Genomic DNA, 26,470 nt, shown 5'->3' with positions numbered 1-26,470 from the left:
AGGCCATGCTGAGGCGGCATCCCACATAGCACAACCAGAAGGACGTACAACCAGAATATACAACTGCGTACTGGGGGGCTTTGGAGAGAAGAAGAAGAAAAGAAGATTGGCAACAGATGTTAGCTCAGTTGCCAGTCTTAAAAAAGAAAAGACTTAGGGAGTTGTAAATAAGTCAGGCATACTTGAAAAATCCTTTCTTCAGGAGTTCCTCTATGCCCAGACTCAAAGGGTTTGAGGTTTGTAAATAAAAGGTGGCCCTCTATAAGGAGTGGCAAGTGTAAGCAAACTCAGAGAAATTCATTACATGGTGCATTTTAACTATCTAGGCACCTGCTTTGCCTAGAAAAACAGCCTGTTTTCATTTGTCATCACTAGGCCTCAGAAAGCTAGGCCTTAGCCACCACCTGGTGACGCTGATGACGCGCGATGTCTCACAGCAGCCTTAATTAGAAAGGCTCAGCCGGCTCCTTTAAGAAGCAGACTCACGTGGACGCTGTGTTGTATGCTCTCAGCTGGGTGGGGGGGGTGTATCCTAAGCCTCCCCACATTGGCCGTCTTGGGAGAGGGAGGAGAGTTAGCCTCTTTCATTGGCTGTACGAGCCCGAGGTGCTGGGTCAGGGGCGGGGCGAGCGGCCGGGAGCTCACCCTGGGTCTGCGGCTTCTGGAAGGGGTGGGCCGCGACGCGAAAGGGAACGGGAGTGGGGGAGGGTGAGCCAGGAGAGGGGCGGGGCCCAGCTGAAGGGGGAGGGCGCCAGGGAGGGGGGCGGGGCCTAGAAATGAAGGGCGTTCGCAGCCAACCGGGAGAGCCGACTGTTCGAGGGGCGGAGCTACGCTCGATGATTGACGCTGAGGCCCTACCAGGGAGAGGCGGGGCCAAGGCCGGGGCCTGACTCAACCTGGAGACTCGGGTGACCGAGGGGCTTCATCCTAGCTGAGGAGCGAAGAGCCGCTGGCGGCCGCGGATCTCACAGCCGTTCGGGGTGAGTGCAGCGGGCGGGGGCTGCGCTCGGAACCCGCTGGGGACTGAGGAGCCCTCTGGGTCGGCGGCTTCGAAGCACTCGGGGATCGGCCTGGGGCGGGGGGCCCAGGAAGGAAGTGCCTCTTCCTCGCCGCGCTCCCCCGGGGTCCCAGCGCGGCGCCCCCGGCCCCTGTGGGCGGGCCCCGGCGCCGGGGCGGCGGGCGGACGAGCTGGCCTGTTTCCTCTTTGTGAGGCCCAGGCGCGGCGGCCGTCGTCGGCCCGCCCCCGCCGCGCAGCCGGGGGACCGGCGACCGCAGCAACCGCGACCCCTCATTCGGCGCCCGCGCCTCCCGCCGCAGTCACCCGCCGCGGCGGGACCCCAGGCGCCGTCTCGGAGGCCCTGCGTGTCGCGGCGAGGCCTCGGGCGCCCCCTCGGCGGGCAGTTTGGCCGGCGACCCCCCGCCTTGGCTGCCCCGCCCCCACGGGCCGCGTCCCCGCCGCAGTGTCGGGGGCGCGCCCGGGGTTCCGCGCCGCCGTGGTCGCCCCGGAGGCCTGGCCGCCTCGCCGCGACCTCGGCCCCCCCAAGTGAAGTCCGAACTCGACGCCGAGGTGTGGGGCCGTGATTACGCCACGGCGGGGCCCGTGCTCAAAAAGGGCCACATCTCCGGCCCACTGGCATTTGCCACGGGCGGGGGGGGGGCGGCGCTGGCTTTTGTTTTCTGCCCCGTAGGCCCCCTACCCTCCTGCTCTCCAGCTGACCCCTGGCCCGAAGGAGGGGGTCCCTGCCTCCCGGGCAGCGTCGGGCGTCCCGGGCCGGGGGCCGCCCGCTCAGCTGTTTCCGGCCCGTGTTTGTTGTGCCGGAGGAGGCCCCGCCGCGCCGCGCCCGGCCCCTCCCGATTGGCCCGTGGCGTCACGTGCCCGCAATCAGCTGGGGGCAGGCGGGGCGGGCGGGGCCTGGGCGGCTGCGGGCCCAGCGGACGGGGCGCGGGGGTCGTGCGGCCGCCCGCTGCCCCGCGGCGGGGCGCGTCCTTCCGCTGCTCGCTGCTGGGGAAGGAGGCGTGCTCTTGCCGCTCCTTTATTCTACGCTCCCGCGTGGATAGGTAGGACAATGAGGATTACGAACAGCGGGAATGGAAAACTGAACTGCTACAAAGACGTGTTTAATCCTGACGCCTGTTAATCCCCCCTTCGAGGGCGAGTCTGGGAAGGTGTACAGCTCATTTATTTTTAAACTTTTTCTGTTTACAGAGCCCGTTGGTAATCTGAGGATTTTTATTCTAGATCTCCTTGACAGATGGAAAACCTGAAGTAACCTCAGGCTAACCTTGTGATTTTGGAAAACTAAACTTGCTGGTGAATTAACTGGGGGTAACAGGCTCTTAGCTAACTTTGTACAGCCGCATTTGCAGTGTTTCAGCTGCATGCCAACAAAGATGAACCAGAATGCGTGAAGTGTTTCCAAGGTACATATTTGTGCCAGATGTGAAGTGTCGTGGTGGATTATTTTCCTAAAAGTTTATTGCATAATTGTACTGTGTTAGGTAAGAAGGAAATTACAAGAACTTAACGATCTTTTCTCTAGAAGGTTACCGTTTAGTGAAAAGTCATAGATAAGTGAAATTGAGTAACAATATAAAGTTAAATATTAGTAGGTTATGAAATGAGTGTTAGAAGAATTCAAAAATGGAGCCGTGAGAAATAAGAGTGAAGTAGGAAGCCTTCGAAGTGGCCTGGTATTGATTAGACCTAGAAAATGGACAGGCTTTGGGTTGCCATTGGGCAGGCAGAAGCCTGGGAGGAAAACCAGAGGCCTGGATCATTTACAAATAGTGAGAAGTGGAGCTTGCGGAATTTGGCACGCAAAATATTTTCCACATATCCCATTATCTTTCTGGGTATGTAGTGGAATACCAGGTAAAGTGAATGCTCCTCAGAAAGGACACCCTCACTCAGCTCAGTGCCCAATACAGGCCTCCTGGTTGGCTTTTTTTAGTTTGTCTCTAGCAACCATCTTATCTATAGGAGAGGGAGGTGATGAAACTTCCTCAAGTAAATTATTTAACTCTATAGGGGAACTAAGTAAATTGGATTTTAATAAATTTTCTCAAAAAGTAAAGTACATGCAGCGTCTTTTAAAATATCTGGATCATTGAGAACTTTTCCCTAGACTTATTTGCCTTTTGCTGTGCTTAAGTGGTGGGAGAGAGTAAAAGGTTTAGAAACAATAAGAAGGGAAAGAAAATAAGGCCAAAATTAAGTCTAAAAAGAAGAGATTGAACTAGCTACCACCCTCCAAAAAAACAGCCTTTGAGACATGAAGCTAGTCCTAAATATATTCATTAGATGTGAAGATAGTCCTAATTATATTCATGACCAGAATATCATTTTAGGTTTTATAGTGCCTAAATGGCTATATAAATCAGTACTGTCAGTTTCTCTGGTAATTCTTTCTGGTAATGTCAGAACTGAACCTGGGCTATGCCTTGAACTTGCTACTTGACACCAGAATCAGGAAACTAGTCAGTTAAATTGTACTTGGCTTCATCCAATTAGAGGCTTTTTTGAGTCATGGTATTGCATCACAACAAATGAGAGACCTTGAATTTGTCTTACCAGAAGTTGTTTTGGGGAGACTACCAACTCAGATTGTTTTAGCTGACTCACAGAGTTATCTGACTGGTCGCCTTATCTAGTGATTGCTAAACCATAAGTATTATAGAAATATAGTAAACTTGAAAAACGTTTAAGAACAACAAAGGCATTATTAGAGGGGCAAGAACAAAAATATAAAAGTTACTGGCAAACGAAGACCTGATTGCACAACCAGAACATCATTTGACACACCAGTAACTGGTCAGGTATTGCAAGGGAATTCATAAGAGGAAAGAACAGCTTTCTTGTGTTACCGAGAAACCTTGGCTTAGTGAAAATTTTGTACAAAAACTGGAAAATTGGCTTTTAGGGATCAAACTCAGTTTATTATTTTCCTTTGTAGGTTTTCAGTAGAATTTAATCACAAATCAGTATGAAAATAGTTGATGAAATTACAATAGCACTAAATGCTAATTATAGTAATCAACCCAGCACTGTTAAAAGTTCTTTGGGTTTTGTTCCTTTGTTTTGGAAAGGGCAGATACTGAAAACCAGATATACAGGCATGCTTCTGCATGTTTCCATTTTAGTAGGACCATTGCAAAATACACCCTCCTCTGCAAGGGTAGACTGCTTTAACCCTTTCTGCACAGTCAGTTCCCTGCAGAACAGGGAACCCACCATCCACCACCTTCTGGTGTGGTGGAAAAGCCCCTCTCACCTGTCCAAGGATAGATAGAGTTCTGGTGGCCCGTGTGTTCTGTGGTCTATGGAGATGCCCTGAGGAAATAGTTCCTTTTCAAAGGGAAAGTCTGTCTGTGAACTGGGTGTTTTCCCATCAGAGGGTCCATAGAGATGCAAAGCAATACCTACTATTCTTCTCCCTGGTATTTTTAGGGCTGGGAAGTGTGACGCCTCCTTTGGGCAAATTCTGCTTGCCAGGGTTGAATCTTAACTGGATTATTAATTATAGGGAGGGCAAGTACCTATTTTAAAACCTAGAACTGTGACACTAAGAATTTGAGATGCTTTAGAAGGTTTCTAACCTTCCTCTTGTAATTTCTGTCACGTGGTCACTTAGCTTTGCAGTAATTAACAGGAGGTGAAGCCAACAATTAATTATTGTTTATTTCATACCCTTTCTGAGCCTTGCTTTCTTCACCTGTAATAGGAGGGGGAAGTTGTGGTGGGGAATGTTGAAGAAGGTAATCTAATTTTACTAGATTTACCTTTATTTAGCATTTACTGTGTGCTGGGCACTGTTCTCAGAATGTATTACCTCGATTTAATTCTCTCAACTCAGAGGTGGATACTGCTATTCCCATTTTACAGATGGGGAAGCGGAGGATACCTTCCCCAAAGTTTACACAGCTTTTAAGGGGCAGAGCTAAGAGTTGAATCCAGGCAGTCTGGCTGTGTACTGAGTTCAAGTATCTGGGCTACATTGTTTAAATCCTGGGGGTCAGGAGAGAAGGAGGCAGCGGCTGGGTATATATTATCTGTTTTTATAATCTTTTCATTGTTGATCTTCACCATGCTGAACTGATTACAGAAAGTTAAAGATTTTAACTAGAAAATCCATGGAGAAAAGGAGAATGGGATTAAATTGATCTTGTCCTGTACTCCTGTTGATCCTTAAACATAAACACTGACCAAGTTTACTTTTTCTCTGAGAAAACTGTCTACTTTCTAAATGAAAAGCTCTTTCACTGTCTGAACAAGTTTTAAGCGGGGGTTGGCACACTTTCTGTCAAGGGCCAGATAGTGAATATTGTTAACTTTGCAAGCCACAAAGTTTCAGTCGTAACTACTCAAACTCTGCCATTGTAGTGAGAGAGCAGCCTAGTATAAACAAATGGGTGTGGCTGTGTCCCAGTAAAACATTATTTATGGACACTGAAATTTGTATTTCATGTAATTTTCATGTGTCACAAAATATTCTCTTCTTGATGTTTTTTTCCTACCACTGATAAGTGTAAAAACCATTTTTAGCTTGTGGGCCATACCAAGAACAGATGGTGAGCTGACTTTTGCCCATAGGCCTTAGTTTTCGGACCCCTGCTTTTAAGGACAATATTTAGCAATGAGTCAGACTATTGAACAAGATACCATATTTAATTTATAAGTGTATGTATATATACACACACATATATATGTATGTAAGTCAGTCTACATATACATACACACCAGTGCCAGCAATGAATAAGTGGAATTTGAAATTAAAAACACAATACCATCTACATTAGCATCCAAAAAAATGGAATAATTAGGTATAAATCTAACAAAATGTGTACAAGATATTTATAAGGAAGAGTACAAAACTCATGAATGAAGTCAAGTAAGTGGAGAGAGATAACATGTTCATGGGTAAGAAGACTCAGTGTCAAGACATCAGTTCTCCCACAACTAGAAGGACCTGCAACTAAGATATACAACTGTGTACGGGGGCGGGTTGGGGAGATAAAAGAAGAAAAAAAAAGACATCAGTTCTTCCCACCTTGATCTGTAGACTCAGTGCAATCACACTCCCAGCAGGTTACTTTGTGAATATCTACAAGCTGATTAAAATCTGTAGAAAGGCAAAAGACCCAGAATAGCCAACACAGTAGTATTGAAGGAAAAGAATAATGTCAGAAGACTGACACTACCTGACTTTAAGACTTACTGTAAAGCTACAGTAATCAAGACAGTATGGTACTGGCAAAAGAATAGACAGATCAATGAAACAGGATAGAGAGCCCAGAAATAGACCTACATCAATAAAGACAACTGATCTTTGACAGAGGAGCAAAGGCAATACAGTGAAGCAAAGATAGTCTTTTCAGTAAATGGTGCTAGTACAACTGGACATCTCTGCAAAAAAATGAACCTAAACATAGACCTTACACCCCATTTGCAAAAATTAACTCAAATCACATACCTTAATTTAAAATGCAAAACTATAAAACTAGAAGATACGTAGGAGGAAAACTAGATGACCTTGGGTATGGCAGTCACTTTAAATACAACACCAAAGACATGATCCATGAAAGAAATAATTGATAAGGTGACTTCATTAAAATTAAAATCTTCTCTCTGAAAGACAACATCAAGAGAATGAGAAGGCAAACCACAGGCTGGGAGGAAATATCTGCAAAAGACGTACCTGATAAAGGACTGTTATCCAAAATATACAAAGAACTCTTAAAAATCAATGATAGGAAAACAACCTGATTAAAAAATGGGCCAAAAACCTTAAAACACCTCACAAAAGAAGATATACTGATGGCAAATAGCATATGAAAAGATGCTCCACCTCATATGTTATCAGGGAAATGCAAATTAAAACAACAATTAGGTACCACTACACACCTATTTGAATAGCCAAAATCCAGAACACTGACACCACCAAATGCTGACAAGAATGTAGAGCAACAGAAACTCTCATTCATTGTTGATGGGAATGCAAAATGGTATGGCCACTTTGGAAGATAGTGTGGTGGTTTTTTATAAAACTAAGCATATCATATGATCGAGCAATTGCAGTCCTTGGTATTTACCCCAAAGGAGTTGAAAACTTGAGTCCACTAAACAACCTGCACATGGATGTTTGTAGCAGCTTTATTCATGGTTGCCAAAACTTGGAGGCAACCACAGTAGGTGAATGGATAAATGAACTGGTACATCCAGACAATTGAATAATATTCAACACTAAAAAGAAATGAGCTATCAAGCCATTAAAAAGCATGGAGGAACCTTAAATGCATATCACTGAGTGAAAGAAGCCAATCTGAAAAAGCTACATACTATATGATTTCAACTACATGATGTTCTGAAAAAGGCAAAACTATGGAGAGAGCAAAGAAGATTGGGGTTCCCAGGGGTTGGTAGAAGGGAGGGATGAACAGACGGGGCACAGAGGATTTTTAGGGCAGTGAAAATACTCTGTAATAATATAATGATATGTGTTGTTATACCTTTGTCCAAACCCATAGAATGTCCAACACTGAGAGTGCACCCTAATGTGAACTGTGGACTTTAGGTGATGATGATGTATCAGTGTAGTTTTGTCACTTGTAACAAATGCACCATTCTGGTGGGGGATGTTGATAATGAGGGAGGCTATGCATGTGTGGGAGCAGGGGATATCTGGGAAATCTCTACCTTATTTTGTTGTGCACCTAAAACTGCTCTAAAAAACCCTCAATTTAGAAAAATATCTTTTTTAGAAAATTGTTTTATTGACCTGGACTCAAACTAGGAAATTAATATGGTCCATAATGTCTAATTTTTAAAATACATTCCTGGAAACTTTGTTTTTCATGGATTTCTGAAAGAGAAAATCTTTTTTTCTCTTACAGATTATGTAAATCCTGTAAATGTTTTGAAAATTCTGTAGAAAAGAAAGAGGTCCTAAGAGTGTGATTGCTTCACCAAAGTCTCCTATTAAAATAGAAATTGAAAATTCTAGGTAGCTAAATGTGCTGTTTCTTGAAGGGGGTAGGAATTGAAAACAATTACTGAAGTATGAGGGACATAACATCTAAATGAGTTTCACTTACGTTTTCAACCTGGCCCTCACTGTTTCCAGTAATTTCAGATAAACTGATAAATAAGCTCCTAGTTCAACAACCAAGTTTGGCACTTTTCTTATTTCAACCTTTTAAGGATTTTAATAACCTGGAACTAAGAAAAGCTAGTACCAAAAAGGCCTTAATTATAAAATTATCTAGGGAATGGTACTTACAAAAATTAAGATTATTCAGTTACTGTTTTTTGCTTGAAATGTTGAAAAGGAAGAAAGTGTCTTAAAGCTTTAGCTATGATGAGTTTGGCCCTAGTTATGGTTATAAACTTGAACTTCAACACTAACAGATACTAAAGCACACATTTTATTACTTAGGGACATAGTAAGATGCCCCCAGAATCAACACAGAGGATATTAGTCATCTTTGAAAGCAGCTCATTCTTAGGGTGTTTTAGAAATATGTGAGGTTTGGGAGCCTTCTAAGTCCCGAGCAAGGTGATTAGCATATCTGGGAAATATTTTGGATGTGAAGACAATCAGAAAGTTGATCAGTGTTTGCCTGTGGCTGGGATGGGAGGAGAGCATGACTGCAGAAGGGGTTGTGGGAGGTGGTGGAAATCTTCTGAAGCTGGTTTGTGGTGATGGTAGCACAACTTAGTAAATTTACAAAAAATCATTCAGTTGTACTCTGACAGTGGCTAAATTTTATGGTATGTAAATTATTCCTTTAAAAAAATTTTTTTTTTTTTAAAGAATCAGCTATACTCTATCCTGTCAGGAAAAAAGTTTCAAAGTTTGTAGAGGGGTGGTCTGTGTGAGCTCTTTGAAAGGGATGGCTGGAGTACATGCCTTTGACCTTATTTTTGTAGCACTGTCTGGCACAAATGGAGTAGTACCTGTGAATTTATGTTGCATTTAGTAATAATAGACACTCCCTGACCACAAGAGGTTTATCTAGAAGTGATGAGAATTTGAATTAAGACGTTAATGAGGGGGAGGGAGGAAAGACCTCCAAAAGTGATTTAGAAGGTATTATTGATTTTGCATTTTCTTTAAGAAGTTGCCAGGGTTTCTCGTTTAGGAGAGTGTGTGATTGGAATTGCCACCAACCAAGATAGGGAATATAGGAGGATCAGCACAGAGGCGGGAAGGATACATGATAAATCTGAGGGAGAAAGACTGAATCTGGAGCCGTCTGGTCATTAGAGAGTGAGTGGAGTGAAAAGAACTGGAGCAAGATTTAGTTCAGATCCCAGCTTGGCTGGTTTCAGAAAGTCACACAATCTTTATTTCTTCCTCTAAAAATACTTACTGTAGAAATTGTCAAGATTAAATGTGCTAAGTAAAGTACCAAGTATGGTATCCTATACAGTGTAGACACTAAATAATTATTAGATCTAAGGCAGAGTTCAGTATATCATCCAGATCCAGAGAAGTCTGATTCACATGTTCTGTCTTAGCATTTTAATGACCTTCCCCCTTCAAATAGAATGCCACTGTGTTATTTATGTCAGCCTCTTGAGAGTTTGGATAGTGTCAGTATTAGGTTGCGTTTCTAGCCCCTGCAACGCCCAGGCTTAACACATGGAACCTAATGACCCTGCAGAAGTTTTTCTGCTTCCTAAAGACCTTTGACAGCAAGTGATGTTTTGCTTGCTTTTGCTAGATTCCCTGGCATTCTAGCTTCTCTCTTGTGGCAAATAAGAACTACATTTTACAGTTTTATATACATTTATAGTACTCTATAAATGGTAACCACAACTAGGAATAGTGGTTCTGCACAGATATTTTTGGTCCTGGTAATGAATCATAATTGAATCCAGTAAAAATACTTGAGTAAAAGACTAAAAATAGACTCAACTTGAAGCAGGGAAGAGAAAGCGTGTTAAATCTATTTACCCATTTAGGAATAAAGAGCTTGCTTGTATCCAGTAGCAAATGGTCACAGCTGTATTGTAATTCTGAACCAAAGATAGAATGATGTAGGCAGAAAGTATAGGGAGAATTCATTTTGAAGTTCAGTACATTTTCCATGATAACATTGTATCTGCCACGGTCAATTGAAAACATCCAGTTACTCCAACGTTATGATTGGAATAAATTACGGTATGAATATTTTTTTTCGAGTTTGAAGGAAAATTGGCTTTAAAGTAACGAGTCCCAGAATCCCAATCTAGAGGCTAAATGACTGCACAAATACTAGTTTGTAGAGAAATATAGAATCCGAGGACTATGTTTTAAGAGGTGAGACTGTTGATTCCTTTCTGTAAATGACCAGTATTAGGAGAGATGACCAGAATCAACTCACAGGGTCGTTGAATGTTTTATTTATTTTGAGAGTGGTAAACTCAGATGTCTTACAGGTAAAGTAATTATGTGCAGCAGAGTAGACGGAGCGAATGGCACGGCCTTCCGGGGGAAGTTGCAGCCACCACTCAGCTCTAGTCAGTTGTTGCTGTAGGAGAACACATGCCCCCTGTTGCCAGATCCCCGTTGTTAAAAAAGCCCAACATACAGGCTCTTTAATGAAATCTCTCAAATTTTAAGTGGCGGCTCAACTTTTTTATTAAGGATGAAAAAGTGTGTGGGACAAATAAAACATCTCCACCTATGTTTTGTGAGGGAAGGGTCATTTGTTTTGTTCACGCTGTGTCCCTGCACTACCAAATGAGAGCATCTGGAAAAAGTAATGCTCTCTTAAAGACTGAGTAGGCTGTGAGTCTTACCTTTTGTTGTTATTTTGCAGAAATGTAATCAGAAAGCTAAATATCATTTCTTAAGTCTTTTTTTTACCTATGGTTTATTCATTGACAGTCTTGTTAATGCACTGGTTTTCCTTTTACTAGCTACAAATTTGTAATTATGTTCACTTGTGTTTATACATATAAATATTATATATTATAAATATATTGTATTTATATACAAGTAAATATATATAATTCAGTTGTGATTATATTCATTTGTTTTCATTCCTTATTAAACTTCCATATCATATTGTTTAATGGGAATCATTGTGATCTTCATGACAATGACATTTCGACTGCCTAATGTCTGAAGAATTTCACAGATGTAAGAAGGAATAGAATTTTCTTTTTAATTTGTTATGGAATTCCCCCAATTTAAGATGGCGATGAATTCTTATTACAGACATAGATTCTAGGGGTTTTTTTCATAGTAGCAGCTCTGTCCGCTCTGCATGCCGTTTTAAAGACATGTAATATTAAATTTTTAAAACATAGCTGCTGATAACTATACCCAGGAGTAAATTCTTTTTTAACTGAAAGCTATAGTATATTCTTGACTCCATATAGATATTTAAAAATATTGTTTTTTAGGGAATTAATTGCTGTGAATTTAAGGAGTTACATATATTAACTCTCCCAACTTTTGAAATATTGAAGTGTGATTATGCTTGTTTCGAAAGTTGGATTCAAAGCTTTTTTCCCCAAATGTTTCAGCACTTCTGTGATTTATTGAATCGGTACGATTTCTTAAATATAAGTTATGTAATAATGGCTCATGTTTCCCTTCTCTGTTCTTGTTTTCCTAACCTTATGCCAGGCCTAGACCGTCTTGTGTGTCCTCTTAGAGGAGGCAGTGTACGGTAATGGAAGGATTTTGGCCTAGAGTTGGGTGAACTGCATTCCAGTCATGATTTTCTGTACTTGAAAACAGTTAATAACCTTGGATAATCTATGAAGTGGGGGTGATAACCTCACACAGTTGCCATGATGATTTTGAAATAAGTAAAGCGCCACAGACTCAAACTTACTAATGTTGGTGCCATCACCTGTACACAGTTGTAGATGCACCTGATGACCAGAGACCTGCTCACCCATGCTCTCAAACCAGACTGCCCTTTTCTAGTTTTCTGATTGCCCCTTTTTCTACTCTTATCTGCTCATCCCACTCATGCCCCACAAGCCTTCTCTCACATTATACGTACTCAGAATGTGTACTTAACACTTAGGCTAGACCTTTTTTCTCACCTTTTTGCATGTACTTTTCATCATTCACTTGCTGATATTCCACTTTCTTCCTATTTTTTTCATAGCAATCAAAAGAGAGGTGATAACATTCCTTGGCCTTGCCTAAGCATGTTTACTTCCTTGGCTCACTGCTTCTAAAATATTCTTAGCTTGGGTATGCCTGTTTATTTGTTCAGTGTGTGAATTTGGATCCTTTTGTTCAGAGTCAGCTGTTTCACATATTGAGTACTACAAAGTAGAGATCACATATATAGAAAAGGTTCTCTGTGACCCCTACCAAATAGTAACACATTTTTTTAAATCATAATGCATTTCTTCTCCTTTTCCCTTTGCTCCTAGGTTTTTAGAACTTCAACTGTAAAAATGGGCAGAATTTTCCTTGATCACATCGGTGGTACCCGTCTGTTTTCTTGTGCAAACTGTGATACGATCCTGACCAACCGCTCAGAACTCATCTCCACTCGGTTCACAGGCGCCACTGGCAGAGCATTTCTTTTTAACAAGGTTGGTGGGATAACCAGTTTCATTTCCTAAGTGGGTTTAGTAGATATATTTGACAGCAGTATCAGAATACTCCTCAGAGCTTAGAAATAACAGGAAGAGTTAGAATGAGAGCTGTAGTCTATAGAAATGATTGCTCACTAGCTTGTCTTTGATGGGACCTCAGGAAGGCAATACTAGAATGTGATTTTTAACCTTGGAAGTTTAAAGACTTATAATGAGAAGGGTCATCTCCATTGCTTCAGAAAACATTCTGTGTAAGAATTTGGTAGTGACTTCACAGACTTTGGAAGAAGGGGCTGAGACACTGATTTATCCTTATAGGAAGGTAGCTGTATTAAACTTGACATACGCATAACTTGACATAGCTTGACAATGCAGATGAATAAAGATCATCTAACCAACTTCCCTTGCTCTAATTTCTGCTCACCAATCATCCTCCTAATTATGATTTGGATTGTCACATAAGGTTGCTGGCAGGAAGAATGTTTTCCTGATTTATAAATGTGTGTCTTGTCTGCCTGCTTCTATAGTTTCCGGCTTGCTTTGAAATTGGTTGATGTGATTATGCCTCCTGGAGTCTAATGTGTACTGACAAAGTTGAATTTCTGAATCTTTTAGGCAAAGGAACAGAACTAGTCCAAGGTCCTGCTCTTAGAAGGCCAACGAAACTTCCCCTGTGGACACCCCTCTGTTCATTTAGAAACAAGTTTTTCTCTCAGGGAATTGATATATACCCCTTGATCTCTATTTAGGTATAGAGCAGGGGTTAGCACACTACGGCAGACCAACTGCCTTGTTTTGTAAATAAAAGTTAATGCAGTACAGCCATGCTCATTCATTATGCATTGTGTATGGCTGCTTTTGCGATAGCAAGCTAAATAGTTAGAACAAAGACTATATAGGGGGCTGGACCGTGGCCGAGTGGTTAAGTTCACACTCTGTTTTGGTGGACCAGGCTTCACCAGTTTGGATTCAGGGCACGGACCTACACACCACTCATCAGGCCATGCTGTGGTGGCATCCCACATAGAAGAGCTAGAATGACCTATAAGTAGGATATGCAACTATGTACTGGGGCTTTGGGGAGGGAAAAAAAAAGGAAGATTAGCAACAGCTGTTAACTCAGGGCCAATCTTCCTCAACAAAAAGGAAAAAAATGACCATATAGCCCTCAAAGCCAGAAATATTTCCTATCTGGCCCTTTACAGAAAAGTAAATTGTAGAAGATTATTGGGTATTCTGAATCATTGGAAATTCTTGATAGAGTGTTTGAACCCACTTGACAACTATATATTACAATGTGTGGTCTGTAGTAGGCTTAGTCTCTCCCAGCCTATGTATAAAATGTATTTTCAGAAACAAATTTGGCAGACTTTTTATGGAATTACCTGGTCTAGTTTTTTATGGAAAACTTGGTCCAGGTTCTTTTACATTGGTAGCCTTATTTGCACTTATCACTTAATGATGAATAACAGTTAGACCCAATCCTACGTTTTTTTGACTCCAGGTCAAGGACTCTCCACTACAACCCAGAAACATAACTAGTATGTATGAACAGTGTGGCTTGGACTAGTACAATAATTCATGATTGTGTTAGATGTCCAATGTGGTGCAATTTCCAGATGTTTACCTCTCCCAGCAGCTTCTAAAAATAGCTCTTGGGTAGGATATTGTGGATTTGACTGAAGTAACTACTGCTTTTTGCTTTTCTGAAGTTGCTGTTATTGCACCAGCCAAAAATTGTGTATTTTTTTGACAAATAACTTACATGCCTTTGCAATTTTGTATTCACACGTTCCTTAGGTGGTTAACCTGCAGTACAGTGAAGTTCAAGACCGGGTCATGCTCACTGGCCGCCACATGGTTCGAGATGTGAGCTGCAAAAACTGCAATAGCAAACTGGGATGGATCTATGAGTTTGCCACTGAAGACAGCCAGCGTTATAAGGAAGGCCGTGTGATCCTGGAACGTGCTCTAGTTCGAGAGAGTGAGGGCTTTGAGGAGCATGTACCATCTGATAACTCTTGAAGAAAAAGAGAGAACTCCATCTTTTCCCAGGTCTCCTTCACTGAAAACAAAAATCTACTTACATACACTGTCACCTTAGCATCAGAGTCGGATTCATGAACTGAGGAACAAGAGGTTGTGAGAATCTAAGATGGAACCTTTCTTTCTTTCTTTCTTTTTTTAAAATTTTCTATTTTCCATCCAACAGCAGTGTGTAGAAAGAATATTATGCAGATGCCGATAATTTTTTTCCCCGATGTTTACATCTTGAGGCAGAATAGTCTGTCTGCAGCTACATGGTGGGCTATGTGAGGAAAAAAATCTGGGCTATTAGAGTGAAAAAGTGTGTTTTCTGTAAATTTTGAAAGGAAAATGTGTCAAGAGCATGGTTTTTAAACTTATTTGAGCTTCATTTTAAGACTTTTTTTAAAAACCCAATTATTTCATTTGATTTGCTAGCTTCAGAGAAGAGATCCGAATTTGTGACCAGCGCTAAAGGTTCAGTGTTAGTATGGCTTGTGCTGGCCATTGTGCCATATTCTTGTTGGAGATGAACCGTAGCACCAGAGCCCATTCTTCCTTGTCAGTCTTGACCCAAAGATGTCAGCATTCTTAGTTATTTGTCACCACATAATTGGTGTTGATTGGAAACTTCCTGAAGTGGGGCAGAACTGCTTGGTTGTCTTTTCCATGTAACTTAAGCATAGTAATATAAATAAAGTAATAGTTGGATGTTTTTGGTCCTGTGTTGCTTTTAAAAACACCTTTAAAAAGAGCAGGGTATTTGACAAGTAATTTTCATAGTAGTGTTTCTTTTCATCTCTTAAGCTAAATTGACTGTGTATAAGGTATTACTTTGTTTAAATTAAAGCATACTGTTTAAACGCACAATATTGCATTTAGAAAACAGTTGAACAGAACATCAGTGTGCATTCATGCAGAAAGCATTTCATCTGCATCTCTTTTAAAAGAAGGGGGAAAATGCAGCAACCTAACTAAAAACACTGCTTCATGAAGTGTTTCTGCCTTTCCTCCTCAATTTTGCATTGATTTTGACAAGTCTGTAGAGCCTAATAGTTTCATCAAAGGATTAGATCTCTTAGCATTATTTTCTCAGATCTTCCCTCAGAAGTTCAGCTGTCGAAATAGAAACTGTACTTTCCACTTGAAGGGATCAAATTTGACTCAGGGTGTTATTTTAGCCCCAAATTTACAACATTATGAAGTGTTAAAATGTAAATGTTTCTTTATCCAAACTATTTCTAGATATTCTAGTATTTGCTTCTGGTGGAAAAGTGACATTTAAAATTGGCTAATTATTTAAATGAGTGAATGGATGTTTGAGTGCTCAATTTCTAGGTCTTTGTCTAGAAAGGAAATTTGCTTCAATTAACAAAATCTGTCTCTGATATTAGAGGTAACTCCTTAGTACAGTTAAGATTGTTTCTCTTATTTGCCTTTGGGCTCTTGGTTAGAGGCATAGGTCTCTGATTAAGTAGGTGTATATTACTGCATTTGAGATAAGTGGACACAAATTCTTCTCTATCCTTGTTTTACCATGGACTAAATCTTCAAGCATTAAGAAACAGCCTTCATTCCCATTCATTTCCATACTTGCCTTTGATTATATGCAGATTCCTAGTAGCATGCCTACCTACAGCACTATGTGCATTTGCTGTCACAATAAAGTATATTTTGTCTTGCATTGGTGCAATACTGCTACTTATTTTCCACTGATCCTTGTCTAGTGATCATCTTGTCTTAATTTTTATCTATGAACGTATGTTATACCTTTGAGTAGCTGTAGCTTTCTTCACTTGTCAGTAATAAGGTGACAGTCTGGCTTAGTTAACTCTACCTAATTTTACACCTGGAGATAACTGAGTTTGCCAATATTAACTTCTCTGAGATTCTTTTGCCTTAGACACTGACAACTATAGTATATATGAACAAATAAAGTACAATTGTGTTGCTTAACTACAGGTACATTCTGAGAAGTGCATCATTAGGCAATTTCATCCTTGTGTGAACATCACAGAGTGTATTTACACAGACCTGCACCGTATAGACTACGACACACCTAGGCTATATGGCACTAATCTTATGGGGCCACCGTTGTATATGTGGTCTGTTGTTGACTGAAACGTTGTTATGCAGTGAGCGACTAAATGTCACATCACTAGGTTAGCTTTCAGGTGACTGTGGCATGTACCACAGCAACAGGTTCCTTTATGCCTTCCTTTTAAACACTATTCCATTTGCCCAAAAAAAGGCAATATGGAAGATCCAGTCAGATTGGATTATTTACAGAAAAGCAAACACACTGTTCACTAGAGATGGGAAACCACTAATGGGGATGGTTTTGCTTTGGGGTGTGAAGGAAGGTGAATATACTGCATAGTAAGTGGATTACTGAAGAGTATAGAGATTAAGCCTTGGAAGACTTGAGAATCCTTTCTCTTAGTTTTAGGTGACAGTGACCATAAGTTGTGATCTTAAGAAACTTGAGTGCTTTTACTTAAAGACACTAAATTTGTTAGTAATTATGTAATGCTTTAAGTTACAATTGTGAGTGGCTGCTTTGGGATTGGAGGGGAAAATAGCAGTGCCATATCTGTTTTCTAAATTTACCTATTCATGAAAGTCATATGGGATGTTTAAATGCGGAGTCTGGGCCCCAGGCTAGGGTGGAATCAGTCCACAGGTAATTTTTGATCAGGCAGGAATGGGAAGCTACCGATTATAAAATATTCAGGGACATGTTTATGATGGTTCATTTCCACAACAGTTACAAAAATATCTCACAGTTTAAACAGATATCCACTAATTGCATGTCTGTTTTTAACACCAGCTTCTCACCAGGAGCCATATAAAACCAAAACTGTTTCTTCTAGGGAAGATGTGAATTGGGAATAGAGCAAGATTAAACTGAAAAACTCCTGTTAGGTCAGCTCTTGCATTGATATGAAGATATCTATTATAGAAATAAAGCAGAACTAAGGAGAAGTTGGGATACTCATCTTTAATTGGGTGCGAATTTTATGGCTGCTTCATTCTAAAATATTGGGGCTTCCCAAATTGAAACTTCTATGTTAAGGCATAAAATATACATTCCAAAGCTCCATTAAGGGTTTTGTGATCCTGGGCATCACTTTACATATTTAGGTTTTTGAAGTCATCAGCAATTTGAACACTTGGGAGGTTTGTTAAACAGTGATTTATGTCCCCATGACTGCTTGCCCCCTGCCAATACTGGATTGGTCTCTGAGGTGGAACCCAGAAATCCAGATTTTTTACCAAGCTGCAAAGATAACCTGTCTGCTAATATGTGAGAATCACTACTCAAAGGGTTATTCAAGCTCAAAATTATGGTTGTGGTGTGTTAGCGCCTGGTAAAAGCAGGTGTTTTTTCACAAGAGGCCCACAGCCTTAGAAGTGTCAATAAGCAACAGATTGATATGATTTCCACCTGCTTAAAAACTGACTTAAAATTGGATAAGTGCAACAGTTAGATAAACTGACTTTAAGGAGACGAGAAGTCTCCGGGAAAAAGGTTTCCTCGAAGGATCACTAGACTTTAAAGACCTGTCATCAATGCTGACTCTCTGATTTATTTCCTGTGTGACTTTGGGAAGTGTGTGACGTCACCTCTGAACCTTAGTCTTCTCAAGTAAGAATTGGAAAAAACAAGCCCTATCTTAACTGATTCTTGTTGGAATATAGTGAAATATATGCCCTAAAAACCTGTTAAGCAATGAGCAGTGTATGGAATAACTACTCTGAGTAATACTGAACAAACCACAATTTGATTTTGCTCTAAATTAGAGAATGACTAGATGCTTTCAAAGTTCTTTAAATCCTTCCTGGTTTTGATGTATGCTACTAAACCATTAAGCAAATTAGGGCCTGAAATCTGTTTATCAAATGTTGCTAACTTGACCTTAGTCATGAGGAATCTTTCATAATCTGCTATAATAGACATTTTACTTTGCTTTCAAAAATCATCAAAACTTCTGTTTTTCTCCTACCGTGGAGCAGAAGGAAGAAAAGTTAAAAAAAGGTTCATTGAATACAACCTCAATGATAAAGAAAGAAAATAAAAATGTAAAAGCTTCCATTTTTTCCCTCCCAGACAAGATGACTTTTGAGAAGAATCCTACAAGGATTTCCACTAATAGGTACCGACTAGTTACTTTTGAAACCCAGTTTTCTTTCTCCTGTGTTTATCTCAGCCTGTTTCACACTACTGCTGTAATGGTGTTAGTCTGGTTTTTAAGGAATCCTAAGGCTGTGAGAGAAATGGTTTATATACATAACAAATCATCTCATTTTAACCCTCCTCTACCAATTTGCCCCAGAGATGAAGTCATCTGAATTTAAAGCAAAGTACAAAAACAGATTCCTTCCAGTAATTCAAAAATCTCAGATCCAGAGCAAATTTGAAAGCCCAGCTTTGAAGAAGGTGGTGTTTGTGTTCCCGAGGATTGACCAGAGGTTTTCAGGGGCTGGTGCAGCTTGAGAAAGCCCCCTGGTGTGCCCCTGAGTCAGAGGTTGGCTTCAGCTGTTCTTCAGTGTCACTCTTCCGCCAACTGTTGCCACACCATGGAGTGAGCTGTCAGTCTGGGGCTACCATCTTCTCAGCTAAGCCGCTCTACCCACACCCCTCGGGAAATACTGGGCAGAGGGGAAGCATTACCACGAAAGTGTGAAGCTTCCGTGAGTGCTCTCTGTCCTTAGCTAAGCCGTCTCCCTTCCCCCAGTTTCGAAGCCAATTGGAAGGTGCTCAGAGGCACTTCTAAAGCCTGTCAGTATGCCAAAAGGAATAAAAGTATTTCAATCCCTTTCCTAAGTAAGATTTAGGTCCAGTTTCAGAGTAGCCTCCTTACAAAAAGAGTTTCAAAGATTGTGATGGCAGGGAGGGTCTTTTTAAGGACTTGAGTTAGAAGGCGTGAAACATTTGAGTGGTCTCGCTGAAGTTTACAGTGAAGAAAAAATGTTTTTTAATATAAAAGCAGTTGCAACCCATGGTACCAGAAAAGTACCAGTAGATGGCATGAGTGTGCAAGAAATTGAATATTTAACTGCCACTCTGACCTGACCCATCTTTTGGAAAAGAATAGTATCTGAGGTAGTCTGTCACCTAACCTGAAGCAAGAAACGATTTTACTCCAATGGAGTAGAGGTGTCGTGGGGTTCAAATGAAATCATATGAGAAAATGCTTTGGAAACTATAAAGTACCATATAAATAATAGTACTCTTTCCAGTTTTTGTGGTAAGTCATTTTTTTCCTCCTATGTTTTAGTATCTAAGGCTTTAGCTTACACAACTTCAAAAAATACTTTTTTCAACAACTGTTTTTTAATATTGGCTTTTATTTTGATAATGACAACTTGAAGTCACATATGACTTTGAAGTTAGCTAACCTCTTGAAGCGTCATTTCCTCAACCTTAAAATATGGAAAGTAATTTCTAGAGAAAGTGTGTGAAAACCCTTTATAAGCTATACAGTATCTAAAAATAAAATATAATCCTATAAATTGAGTGTCAAGGAGTTATTTAACTAATGTAGGCTCCAGTTGCTAGAAAGCATTTAAAATGTTCATTCATTTATCCATTCAGCAATATTTGAGTGCCGATTATGTGTCAGGCAATACACTAATAGTCAGCAACACCTGGCACCTCCTTCCCAGCGGCCAGATGAAGGATGTTTGCAAAGCCCAGTAAAAATCCTCAAAGCCACTGTATCAATACTGAATATATTCTTGCTGCAGGAAATGAAAGGCATGCAACGTAGGGGTGTGTAAGCTCATGAAGCAGAATAAAAGGCCTTCGTTCTTCCAGCTATTGATTAATTTCTAAGTTTGGAAAGAAGAAACCTTCCAGATTAAATGAAAACAACAGGAAACATCTTTCCATGTGCAGTGGATTCTGAGATTGGATTAACCTTACATTCTACAACAAGCTTCATCTGTCTCCCTTCCAGAAGCAAATAGAAAATCAGCATTTTCATGGTCCATGGCAATAAGAAATCAGCTCACATCTGACAGCCCTGCCAAGTAGAAGACTTCTGTAACAAAGGTGGGAGTCAAGGCTCAGAGCATTATTTGCACAAGAAAAATCTCAGATAAAGTGCTCTTTAAGTTGGAGTTGGGGAAAGAAGAAAGGTGAAGGAAGGTAAAGGAAGAGTATATTCATAGGTCCTCAGATTTAAGCATTGTCTGATCAGCGATCTCAAACTTAAATGCCTTTGGATGCTAGAGAGTTCATTAAAATAAGGGAAGTGGGCCTGCTGTAAGGCTACTGAAAGTGGTGGTTACAGCGTGAAGAGGGTGAGCATATACCACTTAAAGACAGTCACTTTCAACTTAAAATAGCTAGTCAAACACAGTTTATTCTTTGGGCCTTAGGGGCTCCAGCTTACATCCCTCATTTAGTCCACTCTCTCATTTTAAACATTTGGAAACTAAAGCCAAGGGATGTGAAGTGACTAAGCCAAGTTATTGTAAGTAGCAGGGCAAAGACTGCTCAGGGTGAGGTGTTTCAACACAACAAAGAGCACAGCAGAGTACGCTAAAGGTTGTACATATGAACATTTTCAAAGCAGCCTTGGGAGGCAGACTGGCTAATAACATGACTCTGTGCATGGAAGGCCTGTGCCTGAATCCCAGCTCTAACACTTAATAACTATGCCCTTGCCCAAGTTTTTTAACCTTTCTGTACCTTGGCTCTCTCATCTCTAAAACAGGGATAATAATAGTACTAACTTCATAGTGCTGTGGTGAGGATAATATGAGCTAATGTGTAGTAAGTGCTTAGATCAGTGACTGGCCTGTGAGTATTATCACTCCCATTCACAGATGAGGAAGTGCACGCTTGGAGGTCACACAGCTTTACTTAGAGGTCAAGCATCTGTGCACGTACACATACACACACAGCTGGTATGGAACTCCCTCTCAGACTCTGATTTCAAAGCCTGGGCCCCCTAAGCCTTACATCTGCAATGACCAACTTGGGAAGGAAAGCAAAAGGAGGGACTTGGAACAGAGGCCAGAGCCAGGTGGCCAGTTGGAATTTTCCTGTTTTTAATAGTATAGCCTTCCAGAAAAGCAAGTATAGGGATGAAGCAGTTTACATGCACCAGTCTTTCTCAAACTTTAGCATGCATTAGAATCAGCTGGAGGGTGTGTTAAAACAGATTGCTGGCTCCACTCTCAGTTTGATTCAGCAATTTTGGGGTGAGACCCGAGAATTTGCATTTCTAACAAGGTCCCAGGTGGATGCTGAAGCTGATGGTCCAGGGACAACACTTTGAGAAACACTGTGGTCCCTGGATTACAAACGAGTTTTTCCCAATCCTCAAAGTTCTCTTATGAGTTTGGCATTTTCTCCATTTTATAGTGGAGAAAACCAAGATCAGAGAACCTGGCTGACTTACCCTACATCACACCATTTGTAAGGAGTGGAACTGGGTGTTGAATCAAATTGACCTGACTGTGAAGCCTGTGCTTTTTCTGCCTCACCATGTGGCATGAGGCATGAGCATTTATTCTCTGACAGGCACAGAGCTATGGGCCAGAGGCAAAAAGATGGTTAGGATCTCTGTTGGAGTGTGTAGGTGGAGAATATGTGAGGGAGACTTACCTGGAGAAGGAAAGGCCTTCCTACCAGTTCTTACTATCTCCCCTCCCAGTTCACCAACCGCCCTACCTCTCCTGCATTCACAGCCACTAAGTCTGGCCAGGTCCCATCCCTGACACCTACTCCCTGCAAGTTCCTGTCTGCCTCTGCAGGCTCACTGCCCCCAAAGCTTCAGTCACCCTAAGTTCTTGTCCAGCCGCGTAAGTGACATGCTCTGTCCAGCTCACTGTGCTGCATTCAGTATTCCCTCTGACTGGGATGCCCACCCCCTTCTTTGCCTGGAACACTCCCGCTTGTTCTTGAAGACTCAGCAGCTCTGACCACCCATGCCTCAGTCCCACAAGTTTAGGTTATGTGCTCCTCCTGTACCTGCCCAAGAATACCCTGGCTTACCTCTTTCATAGCACTTGCATACATTGTTGGGTAATTATATACTTACTGATCTGTTTCTCCTCTATACTAAATTCCTAGTCTAGACCAACTTTTATCTCTAAGTCCTCAGGGGCTATTCAATATCTGGTATAGAGTGGGGCAGTGGTCCCAAAACTTGTCTGCACATTAGAATCACCTGGGGATCTGGAAATTCCAAAGCCACACTCCAGACCAATTAAGTCACAATCTCTGATGGTGAGACAGGACGTTAGTGTTTTTTAAATCTCCCTAAGTGATTCCAATGTGCAAGCAAGCTTGAGAAGCACTGAAGTAGAGTTTCAGGATGCAGGATGGATGGTTGGTTGGATGGATAGATAGGTGGATAATCAGGTTGAAGATTGAATAGGAGAGTACCAAGCAGAGAGAGGGAGAAATATTTTCAATAAAAAGTAACAGCATAAGCAAAGCCCAGAGGTAACAAGGTACACAGGAACTGATCGAAGATAAAGCTAAAAAGGTAGTAAGGGGCTGACAATGAAGAGCTTGACTCGCCATGCTCAGGAATTTGAATTTTATGCTATGGGTAGATGGAAACCACTCTTCTTCTTATAAGCAGAAGAGTGAAATAAACAAATAGATTTTTTTAGAATGCCAATTTGCAACTGTGAGATAGCATTGGAGTAGGGAGAGGCTAGAGGTGGGAAAAAAGTGATTTTTTTTGCTTCACCCTCCTGCTATGGACTGGCCTCTGGGAGGCTGCTGAACTCTCAGGACTGGGAGCTCTTAAGGCTAACAGGGTGGGTAGGGATTCCTCATCTACAGCTACTGGTAAAAAGAGGATTCAAATCCGGGTCTTTCTGCTTCTGAATCTCATAATTCTTCATACTTACTTTAAATTATCAGCTCCTCCAGATGTTTTTTTTCTCCATATCCTTGAGTGAAAAGTAAAGCTTAAATTCAGACACAAAGGCAAGTAGACATTAATCCATCATTGGCCCGTAACAATCGTTGGCTGAACCTGACAGTTAAACAGCTCTGGGGATCAAACTGCAAAGAGAAGCACAATGGTGAAGCCACCAATTATACTTCCCAGTTTTCTCTTCTAGTTAATCAATCCGTCAGTCAGCTCCCTGATACTCTAGTGATTATCCTCTGGATTGGGTTTCCCTGGGTCTCCCAGGAAGCTGCTCACCCTGCTGCCACCCCATTTTACCTGAGACTAGGTTGTCCTCTGGCCAGTTCGTGCTGGAGTGGTTTTTCTTCTCCCCATTGCCCAGACTAGTAATGGAGGTGGGGAAGAGGGCAGGGAGGAACGTGTGAACTGGCCACCCAGGACTCCGTGCACTTGGTCTTCTGCTTCCCCGGCCTTGCTGGAGCTGCCAGCCACATGTAGAGAAGGTCCCAGGCGTAGGCCTGAGAGGACTAATCAGACCCCACACACTTGGTCTGATTTTCATCCTTTCTTCCTCCTCCCTTTCCTCATCTCCTAATTTTCTCTCTCCCTTCTCCTTTTTTCTGTTTATTAATTTTTCTCTCCTCTTTCTCTTTCCCCTGCAACCGTCCTCTTATGCTTATGATCACCTTTCTCCCATTTGTCTACGTGTTAACTTCCTACCCTAGGGCTACAACACTCAGATTTTGCCCTGGCCAGGAGACCCCGGCTGAGGAAGAAAGTGGAGACTGAGCCCACCAAGCCCAGCGCCTGCAGAGCTACAGCTGTCCAGAAGCAGGTGTTGTTTCTGATAGGTACAAAGGCGCTGGATGAGCTGGCTGCCCTGTTTTTTGAATTCTGGTCTCCTTTCTGTGTCTCTCTCCTCTGTTCTGGACCAATGCCACAAGGTAGACAGAGCATGGGTTCTGGAGTTGCCTCTGTTCAAATCCTGGCTCTGCCATTTTCTGATTCTGTAACTTTGACTATATTATTTGACCTCTCTGAGCTTCAGTTCCCTCATCTGTGCCCACCTCCTTGGTTACTAGCGCCAAATGCCTAGGGAGACATTTATCATGGTGACCACAGAACAAAGCCTTGAATGCTGATTCAACCACTTAAACTGGCTGTATGGCCTCAGTAACCTAACCTCTCTAAGTCGCAATTTCCTAACCTCTTCAATGGATAATAACCAAGCTTGTAGGATTGTTGTGAAGATAAATGACATAACTCAGGGAAAGTACTTAGCATCTGGATACATCATAAGAAGCATGAAATAATTGCTAATTGTATACTATGATTGTTGTTGTTTTACATTATTTGTATACCACCTAGCATATGGTAGGTCCCTGATATAGCCAGCCTCTAAGACGGCGCCCTGGGATCCTCACCTTCTTGAATTCATACCCTCATGTATTTTCCTCCCACAATGAATCACAGCTAGTTTTTGTGTAAAGATAGTGCAAGTGACAGTGTGTGGCTTCCAAGGCCACACATAAATGCCATTTTAGCTTTCACTTCAGCTTCTTGAATCACCTACCCTGGGGGAAGTCAGTCTCCATGTCTTGAGACTCGGTGAGCAGCTGTGGAGAGGGTCCCACGGAGAGGCACTGAGGCCTCCTGCCAACAGCCAGCACAAACTTGTCAGCCATGTGAGTGCACCACCTCAGAAGTGGAGCCCCCAGCCCTAGTCAAGCCTTGAGATGACTGCAGGCCTGGCTGACATCTCATGACAACCTTGTGGGAGACCCAGGGCCAGAACTGCCCAGCCAAACCAAATTCCTGACCCGTAAAGACAGGACGAGATAATAAATGTGTATTGTTGTTTTAAGCCTCTCATTTGTGATGCAGCAATGGTTAAGTAATACAGCACTTAAAAAAAGTTTCCTCTCCCTTCCAGGTGAGAAACAAGTTGGCTTTTCCGTCTGCAAATCCACGCAGTCTAGTGTGTGAACAGCAGGGAGCACCATTGAACCATTTTCTGGTCTGGCTGTGTGGGCATTTTCTTCCCTCAAGCAGTGGGCACACTGAGGTTGGGCCAGAGGAAATGCCAGACCCACCAGGAAACAGGCCAGCCACCTCAGGCCCCTGCTTCTGGTAGACAGAGCTGACGGTGGTCCCAGGGTAACAGCCAGCCCCAAGAATCAACTCAGAGTAGGCCCCTTGCCCCTGTAGCTAGAAAGCCTAGAGAACAGCTCAGAGTCCTGCTTCATGGCTTTAAAGCAAGTTCTGGGCAGACTTGAATACAACTCACCAGTGGCCAGAGAAGCTCCTGTTCTTGGGTTTGAGCAAAGACCTTGATCAGGGGTGCTGTGGCCATGAGGTACCATTTGGGGAAGGGTTTCTGTTTCTCTTCCCAGTGACTCATTTGCCCCTGAGAAGAAAGGGCCAAAGAGAGCCTGTCCAAATGACAGGTCTTGCTCCCTCTGCTGTCCTGGTGTACCCCAGCCCCCCAAGCTGTCAGTGAGCGCCCTTGTGGTTGCCTCATGGTCAGCATGTGAGACAGTCCTGCTGCAGGAGGGCAGTTGACACTCCCCATCTCATGCCTGAGGCTTTGGGGTCCCTCATCACTTACTTGCAGACCCAGGCCCAGCCTCAAGGAGCCAAGCCCTGTCAATTAAGTGTGCCCAAACATAGAAAAGCTGGGAAATCAGGGACCATACCTAAGGACCAGACAGCCAGCCCAAACGAGGGCCACCCAGCAAGCTAGAGACAGCTAGATTCAGAGTATGGCGCTTTAGTTCCTCCTGGGAGGTGAGGGAGTTGAGTGAGACAGCTGAGCATACCTCCCCGGTCTTCTTCTGTGTCCTCCAGAAAGAACAGAGAGCCTGGATGGCCCTCATCTCCTCTGAGCCTCAGACCCAGGGCATCAAAGTCCTTCTAGGACCTTCTGCTATGTCTTCCTGGCCCAGGAGAGGCAGAGCTTTACAGGGGAGGGAGTAAAGGGGTAGAATATATCCTGGATGCTTCACCT

General features: G+C 42.2%; 1 protein-coding gene across 4 annotated transcripts; it reads left to right on the top strand.

Moving 5' to 3' along the window:
- The first annotated feature begins 844 nt into the window (after window positions 1-844).
- Window positions 845-16,262, top strand: YPEL5 (yippee like 5). Of its 4 annotated transcripts, XM_070235622.1 has the most exons (4): window positions 1,959-2,058; window positions 2,240-2,421; window positions 12,386-12,550; window positions 14,354-16,262. In XM_070235622.1, the coding sequence occupies exons 3-4, from the start codon at window positions 12,410-12,412 to the stop codon at window positions 14,576-14,578; spliced, it is 366 nt and encodes a 121-aa protein (XP_070091723.1). In that variant the 5' UTR covers window positions 1,959-2,058; window positions 2,240-2,421; window positions 12,386-12,409; the 3' UTR covers window positions 14,579-16,262. The 4 variants fall into 4 exon arrangements, with proteins under 4 accessions (XP_023475066.1, XP_005600157.1, XP_005600158.1 ...); XM_023619298.2 differs by lacking the exons at window positions 1,959-2,058; window positions 2,240-2,421 and adding an exon at window positions 845-980; XM_005600100.4 differs by lacking the exon at window positions 2,240-2,421 and having other exon boundaries at window positions 1,921-2,058.
- The last annotated feature ends 10,208 nt before the right edge of the window (window positions 16,263-26,470 follow it).

This window comes from Equus caballus, chromosome 15 (assembly GCF_041296265.1).
Source record: "Equus caballus isolate H_3958 breed thoroughbred chromosome 15, TB-T2T, whole genome shotgun sequence".
Classification (NCBI taxonomy): Eukaryota; Metazoa; Chordata; class Mammalia; order Perissodactyla; family Equidae; genus Equus; species Equus caballus.
The sequence above is the reverse complement of the archived record's forward strand: the minus strand, read 5'-3'. Positions and strand labels throughout refer to the sequence as shown.